The sequence below is a fragment of the Pygoscelis adeliae genome, unplaced genomic scaffold, assembly GCF_000699105.1.
Source record: "Pygoscelis adeliae isolate BGI_AS28 unplaced genomic scaffold, ASM69910v1 Scaffold160, whole genome shotgun sequence".
NCBI classification, from domain to species: domain Eukaryota; kingdom Metazoa; phylum Chordata; class Aves; order Sphenisciformes; family Spheniscidae; genus Pygoscelis; species Pygoscelis adeliae.
The window spans coordinates 7,676,901-7,689,652 of record NW_008824035.1 but is presented as its reverse complement, the minus strand read 5'-3'; the positions used below and the strand labels follow the sequence as shown (position 1 = coordinate 7,689,652).

General features: G+C 37.1%; 1 protein-coding gene across 1 annotated transcript in view; it reads left to right on the top strand.

Moving 5' to 3' along the window:
- OSBPL6 (oxysterol binding protein-like 6) overlaps nucleotides 1-10,835 on the top strand; it is a 51,325-nt gene extending 40,490 nt beyond the window's left edge. The window contains exons 13-22 of the mRNA XM_009332387.1: nucleotides 975-1,062; nucleotides 1,260-1,513; nucleotides 3,766-3,903; nucleotides 4,257-4,320; nucleotides 4,934-5,012; nucleotides 6,305-6,449; nucleotides 7,577-7,721; nucleotides 8,731-8,857; nucleotides 9,431-9,553; nucleotides 10,521-10,835. Coding sequence (XP_009330662.1) covers nucleotides 975-1,062; nucleotides 1,260-1,513; nucleotides 3,766-3,903; nucleotides 4,257-4,320; nucleotides 4,934-5,012; nucleotides 6,305-6,449; nucleotides 7,577-7,721; nucleotides 8,731-8,857; nucleotides 9,431-9,553; nucleotides 10,521-10,629 — 1,272 coding nt within the window. The 3' untranslated portion in view covers nucleotides 10,630-10,835. The remainder of the gene's footprint in view (nucleotides 1-974; nucleotides 1,063-1,259; nucleotides 1,514-3,765; nucleotides 3,904-4,256; nucleotides 4,321-4,933; nucleotides 5,013-6,304; nucleotides 6,450-7,576; nucleotides 7,722-8,730; nucleotides 8,858-9,430; nucleotides 9,554-10,520) is intronic.
- Nucleotides 10,836-12,752: the final 1,917 nt, after the last annotated feature.

Genomic DNA, 12,752 nt, shown 5'->3' with positions numbered 1-12,752 from the left:
GCTTGGCTAGCTCCTCCGCCAGCTCTCTCAGCACCCTCGGGTGGATCCCATCCGGCCCCATAGACTTGTGAGCATCCAGGTGGCGTAGCAGGTCGTTAACTGCTTCCTCTTGGATTATGGGGGGTTCATCCTGCTCGCCATCCCTGTCTTCCAGCTCAGGGGGCCAAGTACCCTGAGGATAACTGGTCTGCCTGTTAAAGACTGGGGCAAAGAAGGCATTGAGTACCTCAGCCTTTTCCTCATCCTCGGTGACAATGTTCCCCCCCACATCCAATAAAGGATGGAGATTCTCCTTGGCTCTCTTCTTGTCATTAATATATTTGTAAAAACTTTTTTTGTTGTCTTTAACGACAGCGGCCAGATTGCGTTCTAGCTGGGCTTTTGCCTTTCTCATTTCCTCTCTGCATGACCTAATGGTATAGGCCTTATAATAAATACTCTGTCATCAGTAAATACTGTAAAATATTTTGAAAGTAATATTTCTGAAAATTTTTTTGTTAAAAAGAATTCTTAAAAATAGTCTTAACACTGATGTAGTTCTTGTTTTGCAAAATGATAGATCAATGTTTATATATTTTTTTTTTCCTGAAACACAAGCTGCGTTTTATTGTTTGGTTCTTTATAAAGAGCACAAATCTGACTATCTCTTCTCAACTCCCATCCCCACCGTGTTACGTTGTCAATTTTTTGTTCATCTCTGATCTCATTTGAAGTAACCCTTTTGCACATTTAATGTCTGTATTGGGCTTCATGATAAGGAATTCAGAAATATAAGGAGAGCGTAGCATTTGTTTTGACACTTTTAGTGCATTGGCAGTATGGGCTGATTGAAACATCCAGTTGAATTAGTTAAAAGCTCTAATTGGGTAGAGATGATTTCTTTGAATATTTGTGTTTCAGTTAATTATTTTTGTCTAATTTGTCAGTATATTTTATATGTATTTGACTTAATTGATATTTTATTTATTTTTTAGGCTTCTGATGATGAATCTTATATCAGTGATGTGAGTGACAATATATCTGAGGACAACACCAGTGTTGCAGACAACATTTCTCGGCAAAGTATACTGCTATGTTTTAAACTTTGGGAAATTACGTTGGTTATGTTCATGTACCAGATTTACTACGTGTCTACAAGACCAACTCAGCTGAAATCAGTGAAGTTGGGCTTGCTTGTTCTGGCTTGATTTGGTTCAATGGATAAGTCTGTTTTTCTTAATCTGGTGCTTTCTTATGATAATAGTTTTTTCCCTTCCCAGTTCTTAATGGTGAGCTGACAGGAGGCGCATTCAGGAATGGACGGAGAACTTGTCTCCCAGCTCCCAGCCCTGACAGCAGTAACATCAATCTGTGGAACATTTTGAGAAATAACATTGGCAAAGATCTTTCCAAAGTATCAATGCCAGTTGAGCTAAATGAACCTCTGAATACCTTGCAACATCTTTGTGAAGAGCTGGAATACAGTGAACTCTTGGACAAGGCTGCTGAAACAGATGATCCTTATGAACGCATGGTAATAAATTTAGTGTAGCACTTCTTATGTCTGTATTAAAAGGGAGCTGTTGAGTGGAGATCTGTGCAGAGTCCTCTCTTGCTCTTCCTGTTCACAGACAACAGACCTCCCTGATGGGTCAGATGAATGCTGTGAACAATTACAGGTGGTGCATTTGATTTGAAAAAGGCTGAGGGACTTTTCTTGACTTCAAACCAAGTCCTGCAATTGTGACTTATTGATGTGAAGACTGATCTCACTCTCTAGGACTGTATATGTAGGCATTGGCAGTTTCTAACCCTGCAGCATCATTTCCTGGCTTTCAGTGATCAAGTCCAGCAGCCTTCTAGAGCTAATCAGGTCTGTGGCTGGCTTATGATCAATGTAGATGTCAATAAGATGTCATCCTAGGCAATTTGTAATAGAGAAGTTCCAAAACACCAAAGTAAAGTTTGCCTGGGCAGCCTGACTTCAGCTCCCCTGTAAGTATGTCTTGGTTTTTTGACTGACAGTCAACAGCCTATGTTCAGCTCTCATGGTGTTTTGATCTGTCATGTCTCTTTTTTCTCAGAAGAAACAGGGAAAGGCTGTTAGGGGAAAGTTAGCGGTGTTGTTGCTGAACGTATCTACTGTTCCCTGGTATGGGTTGGCAGCACTGTGGATAATTGGGAGAAGAGAGGTTGCCTGTGGCTGTCTTATAGCCACATGCTCGGGTCCATGAACTGCCACGTTCACGTGGCCTGCAGGAGGGTGAGGGGTCCTAAACATTGGTATTTTTAGCTTGTCACTGAAGAAGTTGGACCTGTCTTATGATAGGGGGTTGAATTACTTATCATCACATGTTTTTTTCCTACAAGACTCCTTATGTCCCTCACAAAAGGGAGATCCTGTAAGGACTGGGCAGGGTTGTACTGAGTAAAGCAGGCTGTTTGCCTGTAGGACTCTGCCTCCTTTGTTGAAAAGCCTGAAAGGTGAGTATTGAAGGAGTCAGGAGAGTTCAGGAAGGAAAAGCCACGGTGCAACTGAAAGCTTCCTTGGAAATGTGTATTCAATCCCCTTCTCTGCTACAGATATCTAGTGCAATACTGGGGATACAAGCCAAACTTTTAACAAGCACCTTAAAAATGCAAATTGCACACTCAAGCTGAGGCATGTGGGACTACTTGATAGAAGTGCTGAATACCCAAAGCATCAGCGGTAGCAGAGCTGTGAATGTTACCTGCTTCTTCACCGTTCTCTGAAAAATCAGGACTTTGCTATCTTAAGTAAGCATCCAAAAGCAGTGGAAACTTTTTTCTTCTCATTGCTTTATATATCATAAGGATAGTAAACCCCTTCATTTCTCTGTAGGTTCTTATAGTTAAATTAATGAAAAAGGTTTTGGAAGAATGAAGGTTTTTACTGTTGAAGAAAAGCCCGTGAAAAGAGCGTTAATTCTGTTGATGCTGCGTTTAGGAATAATATGAAATGAATAGAGAATGGAGCACCCATTACACAGTGGGAAGAAAACAAAGCAAGTAAAAGCTCACACGAGTGTTACATCCTCGCTAGCATGAGGAGAGGAGGACCTGGTTAAGGTTTGCGCTGCTGTTAGCAGATTATCCATAGCTGAGTGATTTTTATCCCCATATTGCTTTTCTGAAATTTTGTTTGGACTTCTGAGTGCCTGTTGTGATTTTTTTTTTTTTAACTCTGCTAAAGGGAGATGTAATCTAAATTGGCTTATTACTCCCAGCTAAGCCTGGTTTAGAGATTACTAAATTTTGGTTGTACATGTAGACAAGGGGGCTGATAAGGCTGCACATGCGTGGAAGATCCTGAGATAACTCTGCATTAAGGACATCCTAAGTGAGAGCCATTTATGTTTGGCACTAAATAAAATAGTTCCCATAGGAAAATGGTATGTGATCTTGTCATTAGAAGTTATCGTATAATATTTATTCAGAGAGACCATAGACTAGAGTTGGGTCTGTGTTTTAGATCATTAGTGATAAGCCTGGTCAAAGGTAGGAAAACAGTATCTTGCGCAGATTGTTATTTTAGGGGACTGTTGAAAAAGACTGACAGGCCGTGAAAGAAAAACAAATTATATCTACAAAAGAAATACAGTTTGTACTGGTTCTGTCTTGGATGTATGGCTTCACTCTCAGGCATGCTTCATTAATGCAGATTTCACTCTGAGTGGAGTGAGTTGTGTGATACCATGTAGTGATGGCATATACACAAGAATCTCTGCCTATTCTCACTTACGTTCTTTGTCTGTGTTTTCACAGGTTCTCATAGCTGCTTTTGCAGCGTCAGGCTATGCCTCGACATACTTTAGAGCAGGAAGCAAGCCATTTAACCCAGTGCTTGGTGAAACTTATGAATGTATTAGAGAAGACAAAGGATTTCGATTTTTCTCAGAGCAGGTAAAGCTTGTTTCTAGATAGACACTCCTGTTTAGATTTAGATTTTGTTTCTTTGTTTTATAAAATAATTTTGTTTTTTCTTTCTAGTTAGAATGGTTTGCTTTCGTAGTAGGAAAGGTTGTTAGTATGAGCAAACTTTGTTAAATGCTAGAAGGTATATATTTTTATAGTAATCACAAGGAAGTGTTTTAAATACATAGTGTTTTAAGTACAACCTTAAGTTGCATCTGTTTTCATAGCAACATAGACTAATAAATACTGTGGGCTATTTAGTATTTTCATGTTGCAGTAACAATTGCATTGTCTTAGAAATGAAAATGAATTATTTTTAACTCAGCCAAACTGTTTTCCAGGTTAGCCACCATCCTCCCATTTCGGCCTGTCACTGTGAATCGAAGAACTTTGTGTTTTGGCAAGGTATACTTCTTTAATTCAAAAGCATAAACTTCTTTTTTATTAGCAAGTAAAAACTTGGTCCGTACAAGCTGAGCTTTGCATTTGGAATTTAATAAAAATTTCTATACTTATTATTTTTGTGGTAACATATTACAAACTGATGCTCTGAATTATTTCACTATGAATTCTCATTCGTAAGAGTGAGCAGACGTGTTACAACTTCCCTTGTCACTTGCAGTCTGTTTATACTTTTCTGCTTAAAAGGTTTTTACCAAGAAAATTATTATTTCTTACAAACACAAGCAGTTCTTTTTACACAGTTGAACAAGCAGCTCTTTCTTTCCTTCTGTTTACTGGCATATGCGTTTAACTTGTATTGAATGTTTTCATGAGATATCTGACAATAATGTAGCACAGGCATGACTCCTAGAAGAAAATCAAACTTATCGTTAGTTTTTCTGACCTAATGTAATTTTCTAGCATTTTTTTTTCTTTTGTATTTTCATGGCAACCTCATACTGTCCTGTTCTAAACCGGATGGTCTAGCATAGATCATCTTGTGTGCCATGCAGATCACTGCAAGGGAGAGACTTTGGTCTTTTCAGTCTTGTATATCTTTCACTATTATATTCAGATATCAGGTGGAAAAACAAATTCTGGGGGAAATCAATGGAAATTCTGCCGGTTGGAACCTTGAATGTGACTCTTCCAAAGTAAGCTACTGTCCTATTTCCTTTTGTTTTCAGTCTTTGCTGCAATATCTAATCTGTGCTGGCTTGTGAATGGATTGGGGGAAGTGTATGCAGACATCACATGAATTGTACTGGTGAGAGTTAGTGCCTAGCTCAAAATCTCTCCTTAGTGTACAGGTGGGGATACCGAAGCATTTTTGAGCCTGAGGATCCATTTGGGTTTTTGGAGGAAAATATACAAACTCTCTAGAAAGCGATAGACAGAGTGGGATAGAAATGCTTTAGGAGTGGGAAACCAAGTTTTATATGTACAGTAGTGATCAACTGTTCAGAACAAGGCTGCAACAGACTGTCAGCAGCTAGCGCTGTCCTTACTAAGGCTCTCAATACTGCTAAGCGTTCCCTCAGAACAACCGCTAGTAACAGTGTAAGGTCATTTTTCAAAATGTAGGTAAGTCAAAACATGTTCTTTAGATGTTGACAGAGTAGTGAGAAGAAGTTTCACCACAGGTAAGACTAGTTGCAAGTTGTAAATCCTGAGAATATGCAAGGAGAGGATACTTTAAACATATCTGCTGGTTTTGCAGTACTATTCCTGCTCCTGTACATTGCAGCCAGCCTTTCTTTCTGTCTCTAACAGTATGGCATCACTCCACTTCACCTTTTTATCCATGTCATGAAATTGAAGTAAATGCACTCAGGAGCATCTTTGTCTTCTGTCTTCATGCTTGCCCCTCAGCTTCGAAGGAGAATGTGCTTTGCACAATATAATTCCCTCATTTTAGTCCCTTGTTTGACAATAGAGATGCTCTGACTCTGAGTAGTTGCTACAGAGGGAAAGGGATGATGTGCCAGTGAGCTCCTGCTTCCTACTTCCTTTCTGTTATCTCCTTTCCATATTTATTTTGTTCTATTTGTAATTTAATTATATTGTCTGCTTATAGCCTCAATTCAGTGTTCTATTGATATTTGGGTTACTGTCCTGCCCCTAAAGGAACTGTGGCCAAAGCACTTAATGCTCTGAGTGAATATGACAGTGAATATGCCATGCAGGGCTTCGGTGGTTCATAATGTCTTGATTTGTGGTTCATAGCACCATTCTTCAGTTCTCTGCACTAGAGCTTAGGTGAGCTCCTCTATTGAGGATTAGTAATGTACCCAGAACCAGTGCTTTATTGAAGTAAGCTATTGTTTCAAAAGCTTTTGAGGCATATGGTCTTGTATTTATGATAATGGAGCTACGTTTTTTACTTTTTTGTCCGTAATGATCATGATTAATATATGTTACCAACTACTTGTTATTCTGTTATTAGGTATGGAGACTACTATGTCTGGAACAAAGTCACCACTTGCATACATAATATTCTTAGTGGAAGGAGGTGGATAGAACACTATGGAGAGATAACTATCAGAAACACAAAAAGCAGTGTTTGTATTTGTAAACTCACATTTGTCAAGGTAACATATGTTTTCTAATACATATCATAGATTCATAAAACTGCATAGTTTAAGCATACATCAAGCTGTTTCTTCAGTATTCCTGAAATCCACATTCCACATTTTGTCTTATCAACATTTGTAAATATGTAAATTGTCAAGTGAGAGTGCTATGTCAAGTAGTATGACTCTATTCCATTGCACATTTGATATCAGTGTGTTGCATTGCTGTATAGCTGTGTGCTATACTGTTGTTGGTTTTAGGTTAAAAACGAAATGTCAAAATTTCTTTTCTATTACCACAATGAAAATGCAAAGTCACCGTAGACTTCTGTGCCGTTTTACTTCTGCCTTTACTAGAATTTGGCAGTCAATATTTTATCTCTTTAGATAAAATAATGCAGCTTTGGTTCATAGTATTTTAATATCCAGGCAAGGACCATATATAAAGACAGATCACTGTATAGCTATGTTACTAGCAATTATTTTCCCTAAAAATAAGTTTGTCTTCATATTGCAACAAAATACATCAATACCATCGCAGTGTTAGCAATGGTGTGTTACCGTAAATCTGAAATTCATGTTTTGATGGATGTTCTGAGAGTGGGCAACTGGCTCAGTAGGTGAAGGTGTAAGAAATAAATGTGTCTAAGAAAAGCAAAACAGAGAAGAGAAACAGAAAGCAACATATAACAAGTAATACTGGCTGAATGTCTTCCCTGCTGCAAACAGTAGTGTGCAGCACCCATCAAAGGATTCCCTTACATGTACAGGTATATTCAGTATTTCTCCATGTAGAAAGAAGAGAGTTAGCTGGCTTTGATCTTCAACTTTCAAAGTGTCATTTTTGCTGAATTGTGTGGGATTTGGGTTAATGAACAACAATATAATTCCCAGATGTGCAGATAATTTAAATACCTTTATACCAAAACCACATATCAAATTATTCAGGGTTTCTCATATACTAAATCAATTAATATTCAGATCATCTGAATTTCGAATTCTGATATTCTTGGTTCCAGGTGAGCTGTTCCAATACAAAATTTGGACAGTTGGTGCCGCATATTAAGATTCATGCAGTATCTGTATTGGTACAATGGGTAATGCGAAAAACAGTGTGAACTAGTAAGTCTTTGTTAAACTTGCAGGTGAACTACTGGAATTCAAATGTAAATGAGGTCCAGGGTGTTGTGATAGATCAAGAAGGGAAGGTGGTTCATCGCCTTTTTGGAAAGTGGCATGAAGGCCTTTATTGTGGGGTTGCACCGTCGGCCAAATGCGTATGGAGGCCAGGTAAGAAGCTTGTAATAAACTCTGGCAGGCACTGTAGTGTAACTCTAAACTATGTAAAGCTGTTTTAGCCATCATTTTAAATACACAAAATACTACTGGAGAGATTAAATTTCTGGCTAGACAAGTAAACAAGAACTTACATGAGTTTATAGTCATGGTAAATAGAAATGTTCCTACAGGGCATAGTCTTCTACATCTCAGTCTGACTCCTGGTCAAATATTCTGGGGTCTTGGGGTCAACATAAGAATAAAATTAAGAAAAAATTTAGATGTCTGGGCCTGCCTGCCTGCCTTCTCACAGAGAGCAGGGTAGCTTATTTGGATTCAACAAATAGAAGGTGCCAGTTCATTGAGTTTGTTGTCTTAATGCTTTATTAGCCTGAAGGATTGGTCTTCCAATCACCTTCAGAGATGGTGAGATTGAATTAGTCATCCTTTGCAACTATAGTATCTGTCATACATGCAGAGTGGTTATCCAGGAATTGTCATTATTGTTAGTATTTTGAACCCTACTCTGTATTGATAGTATTTTGAACCCTACTTTGCGCCCTACTCTCTGCAACATCTACTCTGACTGCCATTAGTGCTGAAGGTGTTTGGACAGTACCAAATCAGTCTGTGAGTGAGCGTTATGCTCCAAAATTAACTCTGAAGATCAGTTAAGGTTAGCTTTTATACGGATATTTGATAAGCTCACTTTCCAGAGAACAGGAAACTATGTTTAATTTGAAAATCTTGAAAACAGTAATTTTTATTTAAAAAGGAAGGAAGATCATAAAAGTTTTGAATCTATTAACATGTAATTACGACCTCTGCAGGATAAGCAGTTGAAATTAATATTTAGTGAATGTTGTTCCACCTAGAGAATAACTTTTGATGTGTTTTAATTGTATGTAAGAGTAAAATATATTAATATTTTTGCTGTTATAATTTAATAAATAAATGAATCCCTGCATATTTAGAGTAATAGTTTAAAAAGCTTTTTTCTTTCTCATACATATTCATACAGGCTCCATGCCAACCAATTATGAACGTTATTATGGCTTCACGAGGTTTGCTATTGAACTCAATGAATTAGATCCTTTACTGAAAGATCTTCTTCCTACAACAGATGCACGATTCAGGCCAGATCAAAGGCAAGAATGCTTATTTTTACACTTAATATTTGGTGGTTTTAAGGCTGGGTTTGGCTGAGTATTGAATTTTGTATATGTCTTCACTACAGTCTGAACTAAGCTTTGGAGGATTCTGCTGGCAGAGAAGGTATTCAGTATTGCAGCCAAATTTCTGCTTTACCCAGTTGAGGGAAAGTAGAAAGCATCTTGTTGGTATAGTAGAGCTATAGTGCAATCTTTGGGCAGAGGTGGGATTCCTCATAACAAACTGGAAAGACAGGCTCTGAAATGTCATGCCCTCCTGCTGTGAATGGAAGCAGCATTAATTCCCTCCTAATTCTCAGTTCATAGTACTTCAATGTTTGTGATATGCTGAAGTTGCTAAAGAAAGCGTATGCCTTAGGCTATAGGTCAGGTACATGTAACTGGGGAGTCACATCTCGGTTATTTTATGAGATTATGACTAGATGTGAAAGTGGGTACAACACAGACAACAGGCTTGGCTTCTGCTTGTCTTTTATGATGATGGCTGCTAGAAAATCCCTTGTTCTAGGCACTGTATGATTGCTATAGGACCTGGTGTTATTCATACAGGCTTCTGGAGGAAGGAAATGTAGAAGCAGCAGCATCCGAGAAACAAAGAATAGAGGAGCTCCAGAGAGGTCGGAGGCGTTACATGGAAGAAAACAGCATTGAATATGTACCCAAATTTTTTAAGTGAGTCTATTCATTTCAGTAGTAAGTCTCTGTTTTCTATCGTGTGACTGGACAAAGTACTACAAGAATTACCACCAACATAGTCTGTTAATCGTAAAGGCCTGGAAAATGGCAATTTTAAGAAAAATAATCAGATACCTGATTTCTGCCTGAAGCAATTTTTACATAGTTTAAAGCTTCATAATTGAAAGATCATTTTCTCACAATGGGCAACAGCTATACAAGCCTGCTGCACCCCTTGGCCAATGTTTTTTGAACTTTGAAGTAGAATAGAAGTATAATATTAGGATCTAAGATTTAACTATGTTATTGTTTTAAGTCATTGCATAAACAAAGTAATAAATAGAGACCTGAACAACAACATCATACATATATATATAAAAATGTATATATACACACTTAAATTACAATTTATTTATTTTTGAGTGGAGGGGGTTTTTTGTTTGTTTTTCCTTTTAATTAAGCATTCTTCTGAAACAAGGGATAGTCATATCAAATAGCCTGATGTTTAGCATGGGGAATCAAAAGTGAAAAGATTGAATGTGCTTGATGCAGTTTTGTAGTGAAAGATGAGCAAAATACAGAGGAGACAAACAATATAAATTGTAAAAGGCTTGCATTCTGCAAGCTGTATCTCTTGGTTGATCCCCTGCACGTAATCAGAATCTGTAATGGGCAAAGAGGCTTTATGTGGCTCTAAGACCTGCTCACACAGTTTGCACAACAGATTTGTGATGTTGGCTGTTTTCTAAACCTTCCACTTCTGACACAGGTAGAGGTTGATTTTTATTTTTAAATCCCTGACTGTTCTTGTGTCCTTTAGAAATATTAAATCAGATTTAGTACTGGGTTAGATCAGAGAGGTATGGAATTTAATTTCATATTGCATAAGAGCAGAGATCTATGGTCAGAACTTCTTTTTCCTCTCTCTCTCTTTTGTTTTTTTTTTTTTTTTTCCTTTTTACAGAAAAATTACCGATGCTAATCAAAGAGAAGCCTGGGTTACCAATGACACCTACTGGGAACTGCGAAAGGATCCTGGCTTTAGTAAAGTAGAAATTCCTGTACTCTGGTAAACTGAGAATGTAGATCTAGTAAACATATCACTCTGAAGAAAAAAAATAACTATGCACAATATGTTTCTTATAGCTAAGCGTGGTTTGTGGGTCTACGGAAAAACCTATCATTCGCATTTATATTCATCTTTATAACGGACTTTTGAAAGTGCATTAGATCAGGCCCCTGACCACTTCTGGATCTTTTTAATTTTGCAGCAGCCATTTAAAAAAAAAAAGAAAAAAAAAAAAAAACAGAAACCTTTTAAAGTTTCATACACTGAAAATTCAGAACAAAAGAAGCAGATGAGTTATCCAAAGTCACTTGGAAGAGGTGGTAAACGCAAAACTGCAACCGGTGCTTTAAACAGACATTAACAGTAATGTAATTTAAATTAAAAAGAAAAAAAGGAAGAAAAAGAGGAAAAAAATCCATTTTATTTCAACTATTTTTGTTAAAAACTCTTGGGTCACAACACTGTCATTTCTGGCTTCAGGTTAGTCCTTTGGTGTGATGTGATTGGACTGACCTTTGTCAAAAAGATATGCTTTTCCGGAAGCTGTTCCCATTCATATGCCATTGTTCATGCCTTAAACAAAATATGAAGATGTACAGTAAGTAATTTTAAAATATGTATGCTTAGGCTTGTGTGAAGGGCAGATTTTTAAAGCACTAGAATTTTGTCATGATATAAATATTGGAGAATCTGCATTATTTAAAATCAAAAGACAACCAAACATCTAACTGTATTTCAGAGGAATGAGATCTACTGTACATGCTTTAGCTTTGGGAAGCTGACTGTATAATCAGACTGAAAAGAAACTGCTAACTGGTTGAATTTGAGACAATTTTGGTAAATGCATATGAATTGCTAGTCAGAAAGTTCATATTCTAAATGACTGATGCTGAGATGCAATCATCACTTTTACCACTGGCTGGACATAGTCTCACAGTGAGTCTCATTTCCCCATAACTGTTTATACAATTAGAATTCCCTGAAGCTTTGCAACAGCATTAAAAGCACAGAAAGATTTCATGGGAAGGTCTGCGGCTTCTCTCCAAAAGCTGGATAGTACTGTAAATGCAACTATTTTCTGCCACACTTACTGTTTACTTTACTGGCTCTGTTTTTTCCCCATCCACTTCTCTTATCTAAATTTATATTTGAGAGTATGGCAGAGGCTCCCATGCATTGTAGCTAACAACTACTACTTGTGTTGCCAAAATAGCTTTTGTGCAAAATCATATTTTACAGTTTTTCATAAAGTGATTCTATATTTTTTGATTAAGAACCGAGTCCCTTATGTGTTGCTAAGCCTCGGTTAATATATGTGGGAGAAGGTTTGGCACTTTCTATTTGAAAATCTCTGAAACATTAAACAGTAGGAGGGCAGATTTTAATAAAAGGAAAAAAAGTAATTTTATTACGTAAAAACTGCATTCTATAAGGTATGATCTAGTCTTCCATTTATGCATGTATTATACATCCAGGCACTGATGATAGGTTAGATTTCATGCATATACCCTGTATTTCTTTCTACACATACACAGCGTACATAGTGCACTTGAATTTTTCTATTTAAGATTGATTCCAGTACTGGGACCTAAAAAAAAAGATTATATAGGTATGTGATCCTGCCAGCAGAGCTGCTTGAACAGTTCTCAGTAGATTACCACACATACCAGCTCTCCGCCTGCTTCTTCCTTTTGCAGAGTCAGGTCCTTACAGAACTGAGATTACTTTGATTATTTAATAGGCATTTAGTTCTCCCTTTGTTTGTATGGCAAAGCAACTGGCAAACCAACTAGCTACTAATGAATTCCAGTTTCTTACACAGTTCTGTTATCAGGAAGAACTATGAAAACCTACAGAAAATATTAAGAATTAGACTTTTTAAGAATTGTGAATGCTCATGAATTGCTTATGAATACTTAGTATAAAAAAACTGTGTCCAGATTAACAGGATTTCTTCCAAAGAAAATTTTGAATTATTCAAAGAATGATATTTTTTCTTTCCTAGTTGAACCTAGCCTGATTTTTTTTTAGTTTTGCAATTGTTATTATAAGAAAATGAAAATATATCAAGGTTTGGGTTTTTTAATCATATTTGGTTAACTTCATCCTACTTGCTTTAATGACATT